At 38.6% G+C, this 19,510-nt stretch overlaps 2 protein-coding genes across 2 annotated transcripts in view; both read left to right on the forward strand.

The window, feature by feature from the left end:
* The first annotated feature begins 419 nt into the window (after positions 1–419).
* UGT1A3 (UDP glucuronosyltransferase 1 family, polypeptide A3) overlaps positions 420–19,510 on the forward strand; it is an 89,168-nt gene continuing 70,077 nt past the window's right edge. The window contains exon 1 of the mRNA XM_024242924.2: positions 420–1,399. Coding sequence (XP_024098692.2) covers positions 545–1,399 — 855 coding nt within the window. The 5' untranslated portion in view covers positions 420–544. The remainder of the gene's footprint in view (positions 1,400–19,510) is intronic.
* Positions 11,133–11,907, forward strand: LOC100431382 (UDP-glucuronosyltransferase 1A7). Its single transcript, XM_003780706.4, has one exon. It carries the CDS (start codon positions 11,133–11,135, stop codon positions 11,892–11,894), a length of 762 nt encoding a protein of 253 aa, XP_003780754.3. The 3' UTR covers positions 11,895–11,907.

Consider the following 19,510-nt stretch of genomic DNA (forward strand, 5'->3'; position numbering starts at 1 on the left):
ATGGAAGAAAACAAGCAGCAATATGTATGCATTGCAGAGATGCAGGCGAGCCCCAATTTAGGAGGTTAGGAGGTCAGTGCTAAGGGCCTTGTTTTCTTTGCTTGGAGCATGAGTTGCCATCTTCCCTGGACAGACAGTATTTGGTTGCCTAAAGGTAAAATCTAAATTTTGCTCTGGGACAAATTCCAAAAACATTAGCTTTAATCAAATTTACTTTTACTTTATCTTTCTGAACCTTCAAAGTCCAAAAGCATTGGTTAATAATTCTGCTTCTAAACTTAACATTGCAGCACAGGGCATGTTCTGCCCCCAAGGCAAAGACCATAAGCTACTCTTGTCTGGAAAACATACAAATAGATATCTCAGCAAAGGCTACTCATGTATTCTTGTTCTTTTGGGTAAATCATTGTCAGTGACTGATTTTTTTATGAAAGGATAAATACACGCCCTCTATTGGGGTCAGGTTTTGTGCTGGTACTTCTCCCACCTACTGTATCATAGGAGCTTAGAATCCCAGCTGCTTGCTCTGGGCTGAAGTTCTCTGATGGCTTGCACAGGGTGGACCAGCCCCCTTCATCTATGTGTGTGTCTGCTGCTGACCTGTGGCTTTGCGGAGGCAGGGAAGCTGCTGGTAGTGCCCATGGATGGGAGCCATTGGTTCACCATGCGGTCGGTGGTGGAGAAACTCATCCTCAGGGGGCATGAGGTGGTTGTAGTCATGCCAGAGGTGAGTTGGCAACTGGGAAGATCACTGAATTGCACAGTGAAGATTTATTCAACTTCATACACTCTGGAGGATCTGGACCGGGAGTTCAAGGCTTTTGCCCATGCTCAATGGAAAGCACAAGTACGAAGTATATTTTCTCTATTAATGGGTTCATACAATGACATTTTTGACTTATTTTTTTCAAATTGCAGGAGTTTGTTTAAGGATAAAAAATTAGTAGAATACTTAAAGGAGAGTTCTTTTGATGCGGTGTTTGTCGATCCTTTTGATACCTGTGGCTTAATTGTTGCCAAATATTTCTCCCTCCCCTCCGTGGTCTTCGCCAGGGGAATACTTTGCCACTATCTTGAAGAAGGTGCACAGTGCCCTGCACCTCTTTCCTATGTCCCCAGACTTCTCTTAGGATTCTCAGATGCCATGACTTTCAAGGAGAGAGTACGGAACCACATCATGCACTTGGAGGAACATTTATTATGCCATCGTTTTTTCAAAAATGCCCTAGAAATAGCCTCTGAAGTTCTCCAAACACCTGTTACGGCGTATGATCTCCACAGCCACACATCAATTTGGTTGTTGCGAACGGACTTTGTTTTGGACTATCCCAAACCCGTGATGCCCAACATGATCTTCATTGGTGGTATAAACTGCCATCAGGGAAAGCCAGTGCCTATGGTAAGTTATCTCTCCTTTAGCACCTTAAGAATACTTCAGCTTTAGAAATTAAAAAGATTCTTTACTGAATTGTGATTTGACATTTTCATTTGTTTCATTTCAAATTTCTTTCCAGTTTAACAAATTATTTTGTGCCAATGCATGTACTTGTCAGTAGCAAATTTTATAAAACTGCCCTTCTTGAAGATATGTATTTATAATTTATAAAATGTAGATCATATTCAGCCTACATTTTTAAGCACCATGTTTAGAAAAGTACGAAAAACCACAGTAAGAAATGAAACTTCCCTTTTTTGTTAATTCTATATGACCCCCCTAGAGGAAATGGTCTTAGTTTTATGTACATTCTTTTCATTTTTTAAAAAAAGTAATTTAGATATACACAATATCTAATGTAAATTATCACACCTATTTTGTTAAAATAAAATCTAGTATTGGGCTGGACATATTCTTCTTTTCTTTGCATTTTTCACTTGCCAATAAGTTATAGATACCTTTATAGACCAACACAGACAGATTTGACAAGTTCTATTAATAATTGCATAAAATAGTTTACTTTGGATGCAATGTAGTTTTTTTTGATAAGAGGTTCACATATTCTTCTTTTATTTTATTTTATTTTAATTTTATTATTATTATACTTTAAGTTTTAGGGTACATGTGCACAACATGAAGGTTTGTTACATATGTATACATGTGCCATGTTGGTGTGCTGCATCCATTAACTCATCATTTAGCATTAGGTATATCTCCTAATGCTATCCCTCCCCCCTCCCCCAACCCCACAACAGTCCCCGGTGTGTGATGTTCCCCTTCCTGTTTCCATGTGTTCTCATTGTTCAATTCCCACCTATGAGTGAGAACATGTGGTGTTTGGTTTTTTGTCCTTGCGATAGTTTGCTGAGAATGATGGTTTCCATTTTCATCCATGTCCCTACAAAGGACACGAACTCATCATTTTTCATGGCTGCATTCATAGAAAATATTCATGGAATACTTTCCATGGTGTATATGTGCCACATTTTCTTCATCCAGTCTATCATTGTTGGACATTTGGGTTGGTTCCAAGACTTTGCTATTGTGAATAGTGCCGCTATAAACATACGTGTGTATGTGTCTTTATAGAAGCATGATTTATAATCCTTTGGGTATATAGCAATGTAGTTTTTAACCAATTAATATTGATATAGATTTAGGCATTTTGCATTTTTTGCCTTTATGAATAAGACCATGTAAACACTCTTTAATACTTTCCTTACATGAATATGTTTCCATATTCTTGCTTTTATCTTACTTGACTAGAGCCCTACATGTAGGGTTACAGGATTTTCATGAATTGAGAAGGATTGGCATCTTTTTGCTATTATGTCTTCCCGTTCAGGAATATGTATGTCTCACTATTTATTCAGATCTTGTTTTATATACATAAATAAAATTTTTCACTATATAAGCATTTTATGTTTATTATTAACATTTATTCCTCAGCATTTCATTATTTTTGAAACTATTGGGTACAGGACAATTTTTCCATTTCTACATGTAACTGACTATGGGTAATTAAAGTTTTGTTTTTTGCATATGTATCTTGTATCCAGCCACATTGCTAACTTTTCTCATTTTGTAGTATACAGTGGATGTACAATATACAGTGTCATCTGCAAAGAATTCCCTTCTCTGATATTTATACCACTTATTTTGCTTTGCTGGAGCATATACTTCCAAAACACTATTGAGTAATATTGTGAGAGTAGCCAATTTAAATAGGGATTCAATCACTTGTGATTGAAAAGTCCATGACAAATACCAGAATAACATTCTTAGCAAATGTGTAGTTGGCTAAATCCAGATTAAACACCTAATGTCTAATCTCAGCATATTTTTTTGGAGGGATGGAGTATACAATTTAGCTATTGTTCTGGCTTCTTACAAGGTTCAGTAGACTTGGTAACACGGTCATATTCTCTCACATATTGGCAGATGTTTAGTGAAAGAGTGACTGTTCAGCCAACTCATGGGAAAGTGAAATAATGCTCTTTCTAAAAAGCAGGAGGACTATAGTTGTAGGCCTTTCAAAATTAGACATGACTTTCAGATCTTCACAAGACTAGGCTAGGAGATGCAAGCGGCAGAAATCTAAGAGGTTAGACTTGTCTAAGCGCTTTTCTCCTCTTTACCCTTCATAAATTATAGTACCCTCCATTAATTATAGTACCAGGCACCGCTTATGTGTTGCCTGCACCCCACAACCTTTGGCTGAGGGTGAGGCCCTGCCACTTCCTGAACCCACACTGAATTCATTGTGCCTCACAGGGTCACCCAGAGGCCTTTAGAGATATAAAAACCTATATATGATTTTATATCACCTATGATAGAGGGATATCTATAAAATATAAAACATCAAACTATAAATGGTTTCATTTATTTTGATTATAAATATCTTTTATGAGATATGAAATAAATGTGTTTATGTGTCTATTAAAGAATATGGATGTATGAAAGTTTTTATACTTGTGGAAGGTTATATATAAATGTATATATTTATGACTGTACGTGTAAAGCCGGCAGAATTCTCACAGAGGAATTCAGAACTCAAAGAAGACTTTCCGGCAAAGAGCCTTGGATATGGCCCAACCACAAAAGTAAATTGTCATCAAAAGAACGATGAACACTGCATATTGCTCCTTCCTTGTTTCAGATGCCAGGATGTGTCTGGGAAAAGCATGCAGTTGATTACGTCTTGCTGGGAAACAGGATTCAGAGTCTGTGTCTTATCTGTCTGATGAGAAGGAAGCATTACTTGATGATGGAGTATGTGTTTGTGCATGTATGTGTTTGTGTATATGCAGGCGTATTTGTGTGCAGTGTCCCAGACCGTGCATAGGGGATTTTCTTGAAGGTCTCCTGTAACAAAATCTCCTTGAGCCTATCCAGGGGAATTACATCCAGGGATGTAATTAAATGCTTTAACAAGGATGGCAGATGGCCCCATCTCCAATGTCAGGGATCAAATTTCAACGTGAGATTTGGAGGGGACAAACTTCTAAACTATATCATTCCATGTGGTCATTCTTTTACATTCCAGCGTTCTAATGTGTGTGGGTTGATTAATGATGTGTAAATAATTCAGCAGAACATTGAAATAGTTTTAATGTGAAAAAGAGGAAGTCCCTAGTCTTTTTGAATTTTTGGTGAGTTCCAACAGAATTAATGACTGGTTTTAGGTGAAACGAATTCAGGCTTCGTCTATACCATCCATTGCAGGTGCAGCTCTGGGGGTGGGATATGGTTACAGATAAATAAGAGATCTGTGCTTCCCCCATTGCTCTAAGATTCTGGCTATAGTCTAAGATCCAGATTCAAAGTTAGCTTTTGGTGGACAAGACTAAGGCCTCCCACTAAAATTATTTACTTAAAGTTTTTATTTTCAAAGTTTTCAAACATACACAAAGGAGAGACTGAGTGTAATGAGCACCCACTTATCCATTCTTAGGTTAAATAATTTTCACTATTTTGCTGTACTAATTCATCTATCCCTTTATTCTGTCTTTTTAAAGAAAACTTTTAAAAAGAAATTTGTGTCATTTTAAAAAGAAATTCTTGGCCTGTCATTCCATCACTGAATACTTCATTTAATATAAAAAATAAGAAAAATTTGCTACTTAGCCACAATATCGTTATCATATCTAAGACAATAAAAATTCTTTACTATTATCTCATTTACAGTCCATAATAAAATTTCCCCTGATTGTCTCACACAACATCTTTCCATACAGATCAATGGAATAGAATGGAGAATTCAGAAAATAAACCCATACATATACATCCTTGGCCAATTGACTAGGTGCCAAAGTTTGACAAGGGTGTCAAGATCATTCAAGTGGGAAAGAATAGTCTCTTCAACAGAAGACCCACCCTGGGGTCCTTAAGCTCCAGCGTCGGACTCCAAAACCATTTGCAGAGATCAGCCAGACAGCTCCCACCACGCCTCTGATGAATCCTTTACCGATGGATTCATCAGAGGCATGGTTGATGATGAATTCACTGATGAATCACCCCTGTGTGCATCCACAGGGGTCATGCAAATATTTTCTCACAGTCTGTTGAGTGACTTTTCTTGCAAATACTTCATTGTAGAATAAATATAGGATTATAGCAAGGTTACAACAAATAGTTTAGAGAATTCTCATCTACCCTGTGTCCAATTTCCACCACTGTTAAATCTCATGTTTCTATGGCACATCCATCACAACTCATTCACTGATATTGACACATAATGATGAGCTAAAAGCTAAAGTCTGTTTCCTTCAGATTTCATTAATTTTTACTTAATTTCCCTGTTCTTTTATGGGACCCCATTGATACCACCTGAAATGTGGTCATCATGTCTCCTTTGTCTCCTCCAGCCTGTGACAGTTTCTCAGACTCTCCTTGTTTTTAGTGACTTGGGCAGTTTTGAGCAGTCCTAGTCAGGTGTCCTGTAGAATGTTCCTCTAGAATGTCAGTGTGTGTTTTGCCTGATGCTTTCATCATGGTAAAACTGGGTTTATAGACTTTTGGTAGGAAGACACAGAGGTCTTTTTTTGTTTTCTTGCGTGTGAATATTCAACTGCAGAAAAGCAGAACCTTTTCTCCACTGCATTGCCTTTGTACCTTTGTAAAAACTTGGTTGCTCATACATCTGTGCACATATTTCTAGACTTTGTATTCTGTTCTGTTGATCTATTTGTGAAATATTTGATTACTATAGCTGTGTAATAATCTATAAATGAGGTAGTGTTACCTCTCTAATTTTTTTTTTTTTCAACTTGCTTTTGCTATTGGAGGTCTTCTACATTACCATATGCATTTTAAAATAAGTTCATTAATTTGTACAAAAAAGCCTGCTAGGAGTTTGATTGGGATTGTATTTTATTTATAGATCAACTGGGGAGAAACAACATCTGAGCAATTTTGAGTTTTCCAATTCATTAACATATCTTTTTATTTAGGTCCGTCATCAGTGTTCTGTAGTTTTCAGTGTACAGTCTTTCACATCCTTTGTCAGATATATCCCTAAGTATATCATGTTTTTGATGCTGTTTAAGTGGTATTTTTAATCCAATTTTCAAGTGTTCATTGCTAGTATAGTTGACCCCTGAACAATGTGGGAATGAAGGGGACCAACCCGCGTGCGGTAGAAAATCCGCATAGAACATTTGATTCTCCAAAAACTTAACTACCAGTAGCCAACTGTTTACCAAAAGCCTTACCAATACCATAAACAGTCAATTAACACATATTTTGTATGTTACTAGTATTATATCCTGTATTATGACAATACAGCTAGCTAGAGAAAAGAAAATGTTATTAAAAAACGTAACATATGAAAAAATGCTCAACATCACTAGTTACCAGAAAAATGAAAATGAAAACCACAATAAGATATCATCTCACACCAGTTAGAATGGCTGTTATTAAAAAGTCAAGAAACAATAGATGCTGGTGAGGCTGCTGAGAAAAGGGACCACTTGTACCCTCTTGGTGGGAATGCAAATTAGTTCATCCTCTGTGGGAAGTAGTTTGGAGATTTTGCAAAGAACTTAAAACAGAACTGTCATTCGACCCAGCAATCCCATTACTAGATATATGTAAAAAAAATCGTTTTACCAAGAAACACATGCACTGGTGTGTTCATTGTAGCTCTATTCAGAATAGAAAAGACATGAAATCAACCTAGGTGCCCGTCAACAGTGGCTTAGATGAAGAAAATGTGGAACATATACACCATGGAATATGCAGCCATAAAAAAAGAACGAAATCATGTCCTTTGTAACAACATGGATGCAGCTGGAGGTCATTATCCTAAGGGAATATATACAGGCACAGAACACCAAATATCATTGTTTTCACTTAGAAATGGGAGCTAAATAGTGAGTACTCTTGGGCATAAAGATGACAACAGTAGACACTATGGACTCCTAAAGGGGGGAGGAAGGGGTGCAAGAGTTGAAAAACTATTGGGTACTATGCTCAGTACTTTGGTGATGGGAGCAATCATACCCCAAACATCATCATCACACAATATACTTAGGTAACCTGCACATGTACTCCTGAATCTAAAATAAAAGTTGAGTACGTATAAGTGGAAGTGAATCATCATAAAGGTCTCCATCCTCATCATCTTCCATTGAAGGGGCTGTGGAGGAGGAGGAGGAGTAGATGTTGGTTTTGCTGTCTCAGGGTGGCAGAGGCAGAAGAGGTAGAGGAGGTGGAAGGGGAGGCAGGAGAGGCAGGTACACTTGGTGTAACCTTATGGAAATACATCATAATTACTGTCTGTTTTTTTCTCTTTGATGTATTTAAAAATGCTTTTACACAGTACTAATCCTTCTTCCCCATTTGCTTTAGTTTCAGTGCCCATAAGGGTTCATGTCGTAATAGAAGTCAATAGCAGTCTTAAATAATTGGAAGCATTTCTATGAGGCTTGTATTGTGTAAGGCCAATTTTTTTTCTGGCACTGCTTCTTCTACATCTTCTTTCTCATCAAGTACTGATTGGAAAGCACTCATCTTCATCAGGTCCTCTATTAATTCTTTGAGTGTGGCATCTATTGGCTCTTGAATTTCTCCAAGAGTCATATTTTGAAATACCTTATTCCCCACATTTTGTTGCTGTATCCATAATCCCTTTCATGACCTCCTTGATTGGCTCTGTCATAAGTCCTGTGAAGTCATGTGCAACATCTGGTCACAGTTTTCTCCAGAAGAAATGTATTGTTTGGGGCTTGGTGGCTTTCACAGCTCTTTCTATAACAACAGTGGCATCTTCAGTGGTGTAATCCTTCTGGACTTTCATGACATTCTCTATCCAGATTCTCTTCCATAGTATTGACAATCTTTTCCATAGAAAACTGTATGTAATGAGTTCTAAAGTTCCTTAAGACACCTGATTGAGAGACTGAATTCGAGATGTTGGGTTCGGAAGCAGGCAGACCATTTTGACACCTTCAGTGTTGATCTTGTGGGTTCTGGGTGGCTAGGGGATGGTCCAATATCAAAAGAACTTTAAAAGACAGTCCCTTACTGGCAATGCTTTCTTTCTCCAGGGACAAAGCATCGATGGAACCAATCCAGAAAATGCGTTCTTATTGTTGAGTCTTTCTTTTTGTACAACCATAAAACTGTCAGTAAGTGTTGATCTTTTCCTTTCAAGGCTCAAGGTTTGGCAGTTCTACCGATGAGGGCAGTCCTGACTGTAAACTTGACTGCATTTACACAAAACAGTAGAGTTAGCCTATCCCTTCCTGCCTTACATTCTGGTGCTTGGTTTTCTTCCTTGCTAATAAATGTCTTCTGTGTCATCTTTTTTTCGTTTGTTTTTGTTTTTTCCAGAATAGGGCACTGTCATCTGTGTTAAAACCCTGTTCAGGCAGATATCCTTTCTCCTCAATGTTTTTCTTTATGGCGTCTGGGAACTCATCTGCCCCCTTTTGCTTGGCAGAGGCTGGTTCTCCTGTTATCCTGACAATTTTAAAGCCAAACCTCTTTGTAAAACTAGCAAACCATCCTTTGTTGCCATTAAATTCTCCAGTTTTAGATTCTTCACCTCTCTTGCCTTAAGTTGTCATATAATGACTTTAATTTTTCTCAAATCACATTGGCATCTATAAATAAGCCTTTCCTATAGCAATTCTACACCCATATTAAAGCTGCATTTTCAATATGAGACAAAAATGTATTTCACAAAAAAATGCAAGATTTGGCTCCTGCTGGCATAGCTGCGGCAATGTCTTCATGAATCTTTTTTCTTTTTTTTTCTTTTCTTCTCTTTCTCTCTTTCTCTCTCTCTCTTTTCTTTTTCTCTTCCTTTCTTTTGCAATGGTCCTTATCTATCTTCATTGATTTTGAAATGGCAGGCAATCATAGTGGCAGAGCTCAATCTATGGTACCTACCAAGTAATTCAAGTTTTTTTGGTAATGTCATGATTTTTCTTTGCTTCTTGGGAGTACTTGCAGCATCATTAGTGGCACTTTATAGTCCCATGATGGTATTCAAGGTTTACAATATTACACTAAACATGATGAAAAATACAGTAGAAGCATGAGAGATCACTTTTTACTCTGACATGCAATTTACTGGAGAGAAGAAATGCTCAGAGAGTATAAGCGTTATATCACATGCATTTAAGCCACACTTCAGCTCACTGCAATAGCAACAGGAGGTAGCAACAAAATTATTATAGTAGTGTAGTATGTACTAGAGGAAAGTGACTAAGCAAATGTCTAGTACCAGTTAGGGTGTCCTGGAAGGAGCCATCTTGTGCTTCTACAAGAATTATGCCCTGAGGTTGGCTGTTGAATCCCTCACTAAATGCTCCTCAGGGTGCTGCCTAACACACACTGCTGAGCTCACCCATAAAAATCTGCATGACGGAATTCAGCCCAATGCAATGAGAATGCCCATGGACTTCCTCTGTGCAAAGCAAAGCATGGGTGCTGTGGAAGGAGGATGAAAACAGGTAGAAGATGTAATCTCATCCTCAAGGGGTGCTCGGTAGAATAGAGGAAACAATACATAGATTCCTGAAGATGAGCACCAAAGTGACTGGGGTGGGCCCATAGCAGAGGCCTACAGCTCTGTTCAGAATGCAAAAGCAGAGTGGGCAGAGAGAGGCAGCTCATCAGAGTGCTTGGGCAAGCATAAGGATGGCGACTCACCACTACAGACAATGTATCTGAGGAAAGCCATTTAAAAGGTGACAGTCACATTCCATCAAATTTCTGGAAGGGTCCATGGAGGCAGGGTTGTCAATCTCATTACAGCATTTCAGAGGCCTCAGAAGATTTGGAAATGAAAAAAGACAAGCAGCACTTGTGGCTCACCTGTGTCACAATTGTGGCTCACCTGCATCTCTGCAATGTGCAAGTGAGCTGTGTATTGCAGAGACACAGGTGAGCCACAATTTCCTCCCAGTTAGGAGGTCAATGCTAAGACCCTTGCTCTCTTTCCGTCGAACATGAGATGCCAATTTCTTTCTGGGCAGAGGACAAAATAAAAATTGTCTATAAACTTTGGCCAGGTGCAGTGGCTCACGCCTGTAATCCCAGCACTTTGGGAGGCCGAGGTGGGATGATTGCCTGAGCTCAGGAGTTCGAGACCAGCCTGGGCAACATGGTGAAACCCCGTCTCCACTAAAATACAAAAAATTAGCTGGGCATGGCAGCGTGCGCCTGTAATCCCAGCTACTGAGGCTGAGGCAGGAGAATCGTTTGAACCCAGGAGGTGGAGGTTGCAGTGAGCCTAGATCGCACCACTGCACTCCAGCCTAGATGACAGAGCAAGACTCCACCTCAAAAAAAAAAAAAAAAAAAAAATTGCCAATTTTTCTTTGTGACAAATTCCAAAATTATTAGCTTCATTCAAATTTACTTTCCTTTTTATCTTTCAATGTCGTCAAGGCCAAAAGCATTGCTTAATAATTTTGTTTCTCAACTCATATTCCAGCACAGGGCATGATCTGTCCCCAAGGCAAAGATGAGTTACTCTTTTCTTGAAAACATACAAGTAGGTATCTCAGCAAAGGCTACTCATGTATTATTATGAGTAAATCATTGGCAGTGAATGTGAATTTTTTTTTAAATGAATGAATGAGTACACGCCTTCTTTTGAGGGCAGGTTCCATCTGTACTTCTTCCACCTACTGTATTATAGGAGCTTAGAATCCCAGCTGCTGGCTCTGGGCTGAAGTCTCTGATGGCTTGTGCAGGGTGGACCGGCCTCCTTCCCCTATGTGTGTGTCTACTGCTGACCTGTGGCTTTGCCAAGGCAGGGAAGCTGCTGGTAGTGCCCATGGATGGGAGCCATTGGTTCACCATGCGGTCGGTGGTGGAGAAACTCATCCTCAGGGGCCATGAGGTGGTTGTAGTCATGCCAGAGGTGAGTTGGCAACTGGGAAGATCACTGAATTGCACAGTGAAGACTTATTCAACCTCATACACTCTGGAGGATCAGGATCGGGAATTCATGGTTTTTGCCGATGCTCACTGGACTGCACCACTGCAAAGTGCATTTTCTCTATTAACAAGTTCATCCAGTGGTATTTTTGACTTATTTTTTTCAAATTGCAGGAGTTTGTTTAAGGACAAAAAATTAGTAGAATACTTAAAGGAGAGTTCTTTTGATGCAGTGTTTCTCGATCCTTTTGATGCCTGTGGCTTAATTGTTGCCAAATATTTCTCCCTCCCCTCTGTGGTCTTCGCCAGAGGAATATTTTGCCACTATCTTGAAGAAGGTGCACAGTGCCCTGCTCCTCTTTCCTACATCCCCAGACTTCTCTTAGGGTTCTCAGATGCCATGACTTTCAAGGAGAGAGTATGGAACCACATCATGCACTTGGAGGAACATTTATTTTGCCCCTATTTTTTCAAAAATGTCTTAGAAATAGCCTCTGAAATTCTCCAAACACCTGTCACAGCATATGACCTCTACAGTCACACATCAATTTGGTTGTTGTGAACTGACTTTGTTTTGGACTATCCCAAACCCATGATGCCCAACATGATCTTCATTGGTGGTATCAACTGTCATCAGGGAAAGCCATTGCCTATGGTAAGTTATCTCTCCTTTAGCACATTAAGAGTAATCTGGCTTTGGAAATTAAAAGATTTCTTACTGAACTATAATTTATCATTTACATTTGTCCCATTTGGAATTTCTTTCTGGTTTAAGGAATTCTTTTGTACCAATTCACTTAACTGTTGGGTAGCAAATTGTATAAAGCAGCTCTTGTTGACATGCAAGTGTATACAATTGATATAATTGTAGATCATATCTAGGCTGCAATCTAAATGCTATTTTTGGAAAAATACAAAAAACCACAGTAAGAAATGAAACTTCCCTTTTTTTTGCTAATTCTATACTACCCCCAGAGGAAAATATTCTTAGCAGTTTTGTGTGAATTGTTTTCAATTTTTTTGAAATTATACTATGTATATGCATATATTTAGGGTAAATTCTCATTTCTATTTTATTAATATAAAATCTAATATCATGCTGGCTATTTTTTTATGTTAGATTTTTCTCTTGTCAATAAGTTAAAGATATCTTTACAGGTCAATGCATACAGATTTGACACGTTCTTTTAATAATTGCATAATAGTCTTTACTTTGGATGCAATGTAGTTTTCCAACCAATTAATATTGATAGAGATTTAAGTGTTTTCCACTTTTGGGGTTTATGAACAATAATAAGAATTCTTATATACTTTCTTTACATTATATACATTTTCATATTTTTGCTTTTATCTCAGTAGGGTATCATCCTATGAGTATGGTTGCTTGGTTTTCATTAAATGAGTGAGATTGGCATCCTTTTGCTATTACATCTTCCTACTTAAGAATATGAATCCCTCATTATTTATTCGGATTTTGTTTTATGTCCATAAATAAAATTTTGCACTTTATAAAAGTATTTTATCTTTCTTATTAACCTTTATTCCTCTGCATTTCATTATTTTTGAAAGCATTATGTGCAAGGCAATTTTCCCATCTCTCTTTTGAATTAACTATGCATAATTAATGTACTGCTTTGAGTTTTACACATTTATCTTGTATGTAGTCATATTACTAACCTCTCATATTAGTATGTAAGGTGTATCAAGTATGCAATATCATTTGCAAATTATTCCCTCCCCTGGTATTTATACCTCTTATTTTGGTGGAGCATATAGTTCCAAAACATTATTAATATTGTTGGTCTAGCCAGCTTAAATGAGGATTCGGTCACTTGCAATTGAAAAAGTCTTGACAAATACAAGAGTAAGATTCTTGGCAAACGTATAGTTGCTAAATCCAGGTGAAACACCTGATGTCTCATCTAAGTATATTATTTTATTAGGGATGGAGTATACATTTTTATCTATTGTTCTGGCTTCTTACAAAGTTCAGTAGACTTTGTAACACAGTCACATTCTCATATTGGCAGATGTTTGGTGAAACAGTGACTGTTCAACCAACTCATGGGAAAATGCAACCATGCTCTTTCTAAAAAGCAGGAAGACTACAGTTGTAGGCCTTTCAAATGAAACATGACTTTCAGCTCTTGGCAAGACCAGGCGAGGAGATGCAAGCTGTAGGACGCTAAGAGGATAGACTTGTCAAAATGTCTCTCCCCCGTTTACCCTCCATCAATTACAGCACCAGCCACCACTCAGGTATTGCCTGCAGCCTCACCCTCTAGCCAAGCATGTGGCCTGCCACTTTCTGAACCCATGCTGAGTTTGTTGTGGCTCAAAGGGTCACCCAAAGGGATTTAGAGATATAGAAATCTATATATGATTCTATACCACCTATAATGGTATATGATAGAGAGATCTATAAAATATGAAACATTGAACCATAAATAGTTTTACATATTTTGGTTATTTGTATATCTTCAATGGTATATAAAATATATGCATTTATATACCTTTAAGGAATATATATATGATAGGATGTATAGATGTGTAAGGTTATGTATTAATGTATATATTTATAAATATAAAATAAATATAATTATCAAAGAAGAATTCAGATCATAAAGAGTGCTCTTTGGCAAAGAGCCCTGGATATGGCTCAACCACAAAAGTAAATTGTCATAGAAAAATTTATGGACACTCTATAGTGTTCCTTTCTTGTTTCTTATGGGCAGGGTGTGTCTTGGAAAAGTATACAGTTTTTTGCACCTTGTTGGACAACAGGATTCATAGTCGGCATTTCATCTGTCTGGTGAAAAGAAAGCATTGCTTGATGATACAGTGTGTGTGTATGTGGTGTTTGTGCACTTATGTGTCTGTATGTGCAGGTGTGTTTGTGTGCAATGTCTTAAGCTCTACGTAGGAGATTTTTTTTCTGAAAGGTTTCCTATAACAAAATCTTATTGAGTCTATCCAGGGGAATTACATCCAGGGATGTAATTAAACACTTTAACAAGGATGGTAGATCATCATTCAGGAGAACATTGAAACGATTTTGTTTTGTATTTTTAGTAGAGACGGGGTTTCACCATGTTGGCCAGGCTGGTCTCTGACTCCTGACCTCAAGTGATCCGCCCACCTCGGCCTTTCAAAGTGTTGAGATTACAGGTGTGAGCCACCACACCCGGACTTAAAATGGTTTCAATGAGAAAAAAAGAAAATCACTTCCACTTTTCTTGACTTTTTGGTGAATTACAGCAGAATTGATGGTTGAATCCAGTTATAAAGAATTCGAGCTTAATCTACACCATCTAGGGCCAGTGCAGCTCTGGAGAACTGGGGCTGGGATGTGGTTACAGCAAGAAAAGATCTATGCTTTCCCCATTGCTCTCGCATTCTGTTTTTGATTCAAATTCAAATTTACCTGTTACTGGGCAAGCCCAAGGCCTCCCTCCAAGATTATATATTTCAAGTTTTTATTATCAAATGTTTCAAACATATACCAAGGAGAGGCTGTAGCATAATGTGTACCCATATTGCCATTCTTAGGTTAAATAATTTTCAATATCTTGCTTTACCACTTCATCTTTCTCCATTTTTTCTTTCATTTTAAAGAAAAATTTTGACTTTTTGTTTTAAAGAAAATCTTGGCATGTTGTCTCATCACAAAATACCTTACTAAATATAAAAAATAAGGAAAATTTGTTTCATAGACACAATACCTAAGACAATCAATAATTCTTTAATATTATCTATCTCATTTTCAATCCATAATTAAATTTATCCTGATTGTCTCAAAAAAGTCTTTTACATGTAGATCAATGGAATAGAATTTAAAGTCCAGAAATAATCCTGAACATCCTTTGCCTTGATTTTTACCATGGTGCCAAGACCATTGAAATGGCAAAGAATAGTGTCTTCAATAGAGGGCTCTGGGACAACTGCATGTCCAAGTCCAAGAGAATGAAGTTGCACCCTTACCTTGTATCATATACAAAAATTAACTTGAAATGGATCAAAGACCTAAATAGAAAATCTAAAACTGTAAAACTCTTAGAAGAAAACATTAGGTAAATATTTGTGACCTTGGATTTGGAAATGGTTTCTGAGATTTGTTTTTTCTTGTACCAAAAGTACAAGAAACTAAAACAAGAAAAAGAAGAGATAAATCTGACTTTATCAAAATGTTTTTATACAAAAACTTTTGTATATCAAAGGACACTATCAAGAGAATGAAAAGACAACTCATGTGGGCGCCCTTATTAAGGTGTGCAGATAAACACACACATGCTTGACATGGAGGCTCTCCCATGAAACATCCTATTTTTTCCTTTCCTATGAAACTTTCTGAACAGGTGAGCCCAGGTGGAGCCTCCACCTGCGTTAGAACCTAACCTTTCTGTGGCTTTCTGAAATCCCTGGTTTCAGAAGTTAAGCGTGGATTACTGCCGCTTTCCTTGACTGTCTCTCTCTCTCCTTCAATCTATCTTGATAATGTGATATCAAACACGATACACTACCTCTTTGGCCCACTCAGGATATTCTGGTGGTGCCCTCTGGCCTGCACCCTCCCACCGGCTATGAAGGTCAACCATAATCTCACCTTCCCTAGCCTCACTGGCTTTATTTTATGCAACACTCCAACTCTCCTCTTTCCACCTCCTCTGTTACTTTTCCCTCCCTATTTTATTCCTCTTTTCTATCTCCTTCCCCACCTGTCTTTCCTTTCTGTCACTTTTTCTGCATGATTCCTGCCCCAGAGGGGTCAACAAGAAAGGGCATCCCACTGGCTGACTCATGCAGGGAAGCTGTCAGTAATTAATTAGCAAAGCAGGGAAGTTGTACCCCAAGTCTTGGTTTCAACACTAGAGGACTTTAGAAGGTGGTTCAATGTAGTGTTTGAGCACGCGGACCCTGGAATCATCCAAGCCTGATTTCATAAGTACTTCAGCTGTGACACTTGCATAAACTTGGGTAAAAACTTAGCATTATCTAGATTAAATATGATAATGCATGCAGATGCCTGGCATGTGGCTATGAATCAACAATACCCATAATTGGGTGGGTGATATGCATTTTGTAGCACAATTATTTCCAACCTCCACAAGATTAATGATCTTAACCATGCATTCAGACTCTCTTCAAAACAACATGGTGAGATATTGATATTGTCTTCTTGATGCAAGTTTCCCTTGAATGATTTAAATTTCAGATGGGTGGACTGTCTCCTTAGGGAGAATTTGCAAATTAAATATAATAAAAGCTAACATATATTGGAGGCTTACCATGTACCAGGTGCTACCTTAAGTACTTACATGGAAGCTGGCATTATTGGCAGACCTATTTTTCAGATGATGAAACTGAGGCACAGAGGGGTTGAGTGACTTGCCCAAGGTTATGCCTTAAGTAAGTGGGGGAGCCAGAATTCAAACCCATACATTCTTTGTAAAAAAAAAAAAAAAAAGGAAAGAAAAAAAGGCTGAGTGTGGTGGTTCACACATGTAATCACAGCACTTTAGGAGGCCAAGGCAGGAAGATCACTTAAGACCAGGAATTTGAGACCAGCCTGGACAACATAGGGAGACACTGTCTCTACAAAAAAATGTTTTAAAAATTAGCTGGGCATGGTGGCACATGCCTGTGGTCCCAGCTACTCAGGAGGCTGAGGTGGGAGGATCGCCTGTAAACCCAGGAGGTTAAGGCTGCAGTGAGCCATGACTATTCCACTCCACTCCAACCTGGGTGATAGACTAAGACCTTGTCTCAAAATAAATAAATCAATAAATAAAATTTAAAAATTGATATGTAATTCATGTATCGTAAAATTCAGTGGTTTTCTGTGTGCTCCCAGATACAATCAACCATCACCAATATCTAATTCCAGATCATTTTCCTCACTCCAAAAAGAAACCCCATGCCCACTGGCAGTCACTCCTTATTTCTCCCCCTTCTTCTACCTCTCAGCACTAATTTACTTTCTGTCTGTATGGATTTGCCTATTCTGGGCATTTCATGGAAATGGAAACCTTTATGACTGGCTTGTTTCACTTAGTGTCGTGGCTTATCCATGTTGTAGCATGAATCAGTATTTCATTCCTTTACATGGCTGAATATTCCATTGTAGGGATTTACCACATTTTTTAAATCATTCGTCAGTTGGTGGACATTTGGGTTGTTTCCCATTTTCAGCCATGAAAAATAATGTTGCTGTGAACATTTGTATATGATAAACCCTGATGTTCTAATTTTCAAGCCCATGTGCCTAACCTCTATACCTGACTGCCTCCCCGTGTTGACAGGAAACTTCTTGGGAAATGTCCTATCTCCATCCTTTTGGGAATGTCACATGGAGTGAAATGTGCCTAGAGTGGGTTTGACTTACATCACATGGTCTCTAATCCCTCAGCAAACATGAGTTCGTCTTGTTTTTGTTGGTGTTACAGAATAACATGCAGCTGGCTCTTTTTTAAAAAATTTAATATTAAACATCCTTCATTGAACAAGTATCTGTTGAGAGTCTTTGTGTGACTGGGATATGGCCATAATCAAATGAACATGGCTTTGCCATTCTAATGGAGAGGAAGGCATTGATTAGCTACAAACTGTGAAACATACTTTGAAAGAAAAGTAAAGGATGCAAAGAGAGCTGATCATAGGGGGCCTTGCAGGATGAGGAGTGGCAATCTTGGGAGAAGTTAGGGGGATGGTGTGCCAAGCAGGGAAGATGGCAGGTGCAGCATGAAGCCAAATGTTTGGAATCACAGCATGTTCTCTCCCTTCATCCCTGTGTTCCAGTGTCTCTTTACTTCATAAACATGGGCAAGTGGAAATCCTACTTTATGTCTCTTCTGTATAATCCCTTTGTCATGGCTTACTTAGTGGCCTGTGCCCCTCCCCACTGCTCCTGGAACCACAACCCACATTGTTACAAGCCCCTGAAGGAAGTTATAAACACCTTGTCTTCTACTAGGACAGGTGCCCCTGGAACTGTCTGGCTGGGCAAGCCATACTTACCTGCACTTCCCTATCCCATCTGTGGGTGATTCAGACTTGACTATTGTTATCACACTAAACTAAACTGGGGTTCGCTCACCCAGTGCAGTAAGGCCAAACATCCACACTGAGATTTGCAATGGGAGAAAGGAAGGCATTTATGTGCAGGGCACCAAGCAAGGAGTGTTAGGAGGCTTATACTTAAGACCCAATCTCTCTGATGGCTTGCAAGTAAAGGTTTTTAAGGGCAAGGATACATTTTAGGAAAACAGAAGTTACAAGAAGAAATTGCACATCAATACACAGAGGTTACACATTGGTTTGGTCATGAGAAGTGAGGGCTTGCAGGTCATAGGTGAATTCGAAGATTTTCTGATTTGCAATTAGCTAAGGAAGAGAAGCTTGGTTTAAAATTTGGGGTTAGCAGAAAAGAATGTTAGCTCTTGCTCATGAGTGTGACTTCCTCCAGGAACAAAGAATGGCTGTCAGAGTTCAGTCCTTAGTTCCCCTTATCTGAGGTCTGCCTGCCAATGAATCCATTTGGTGGGAGTCCAGGTTTCTGAAAAACAACTCAGGGACATACGTTAAGATGTGATCTGTAGTTTCTATAGGGAACGAAACATCTCTGGACTCTAACTTCCTTGGCTATTGTTTTAGGCTACTATTACCTTCTTGCTTATCAAGTGCCTTATTTATTTCTCAGGGCCAGATAGGTGCCTGGAATTGCCTTCGAAAGAACCCAAGATTTTCCTTTATTTCCATGCTTGGAGGAACCCACAGGCCCCTAAAAGGGATTCCTGCTTCATCTCACCGTTTTGGACCTGCCTCAAGATCTGGGCCCAGAGCATTCTGACTTCTGCAGCCCCACTCCACAGCCTATCAAACAGATTAAATTGCTCCTGCATCCCATATCACATATGTCTATGTAACTTGGCGAGCTAATCTGTAGTGGATTCATTGACATGTAGTTACGTTTTTATAGCCATTTCATAAAATATTCATAAATTCAATTTTTGCCATTTTAGTATTCTAGATTCAGCAAATTTCTTTTTTTAAGTCTCAAACATTTTGCAGGTCCTTCGAAATCTTGCAGGTGGGTCCTGGCTCCATTACTTATGGGTCGTATGTTATACAAGGGTCTGAAAGAGTGAGCACCTTAGAAGCAAACCTCTCCATAGAGTCCAC

This window comes from Pongo abelii, chromosome 11, assembly GCF_028885655.2.
Source record: "Pongo abelii isolate AG06213 chromosome 11, NHGRI_mPonAbe1-v2.0_pri, whole genome shotgun sequence".
NCBI classification, from domain to species: Eukaryota; Metazoa; Chordata; class Mammalia; order Primates; family Hominidae; genus Pongo; species Pongo abelii.

Excerpts from the sequence above, each read along its gene's own strand:
- LOC100431382 (XM_003780706.4), top strand. The coding sequence starts at position 11,133 with ATGGCTTGTGCAGGGTGGACCGGCCTCCTTCCCCTATGTGTGTGTCTA.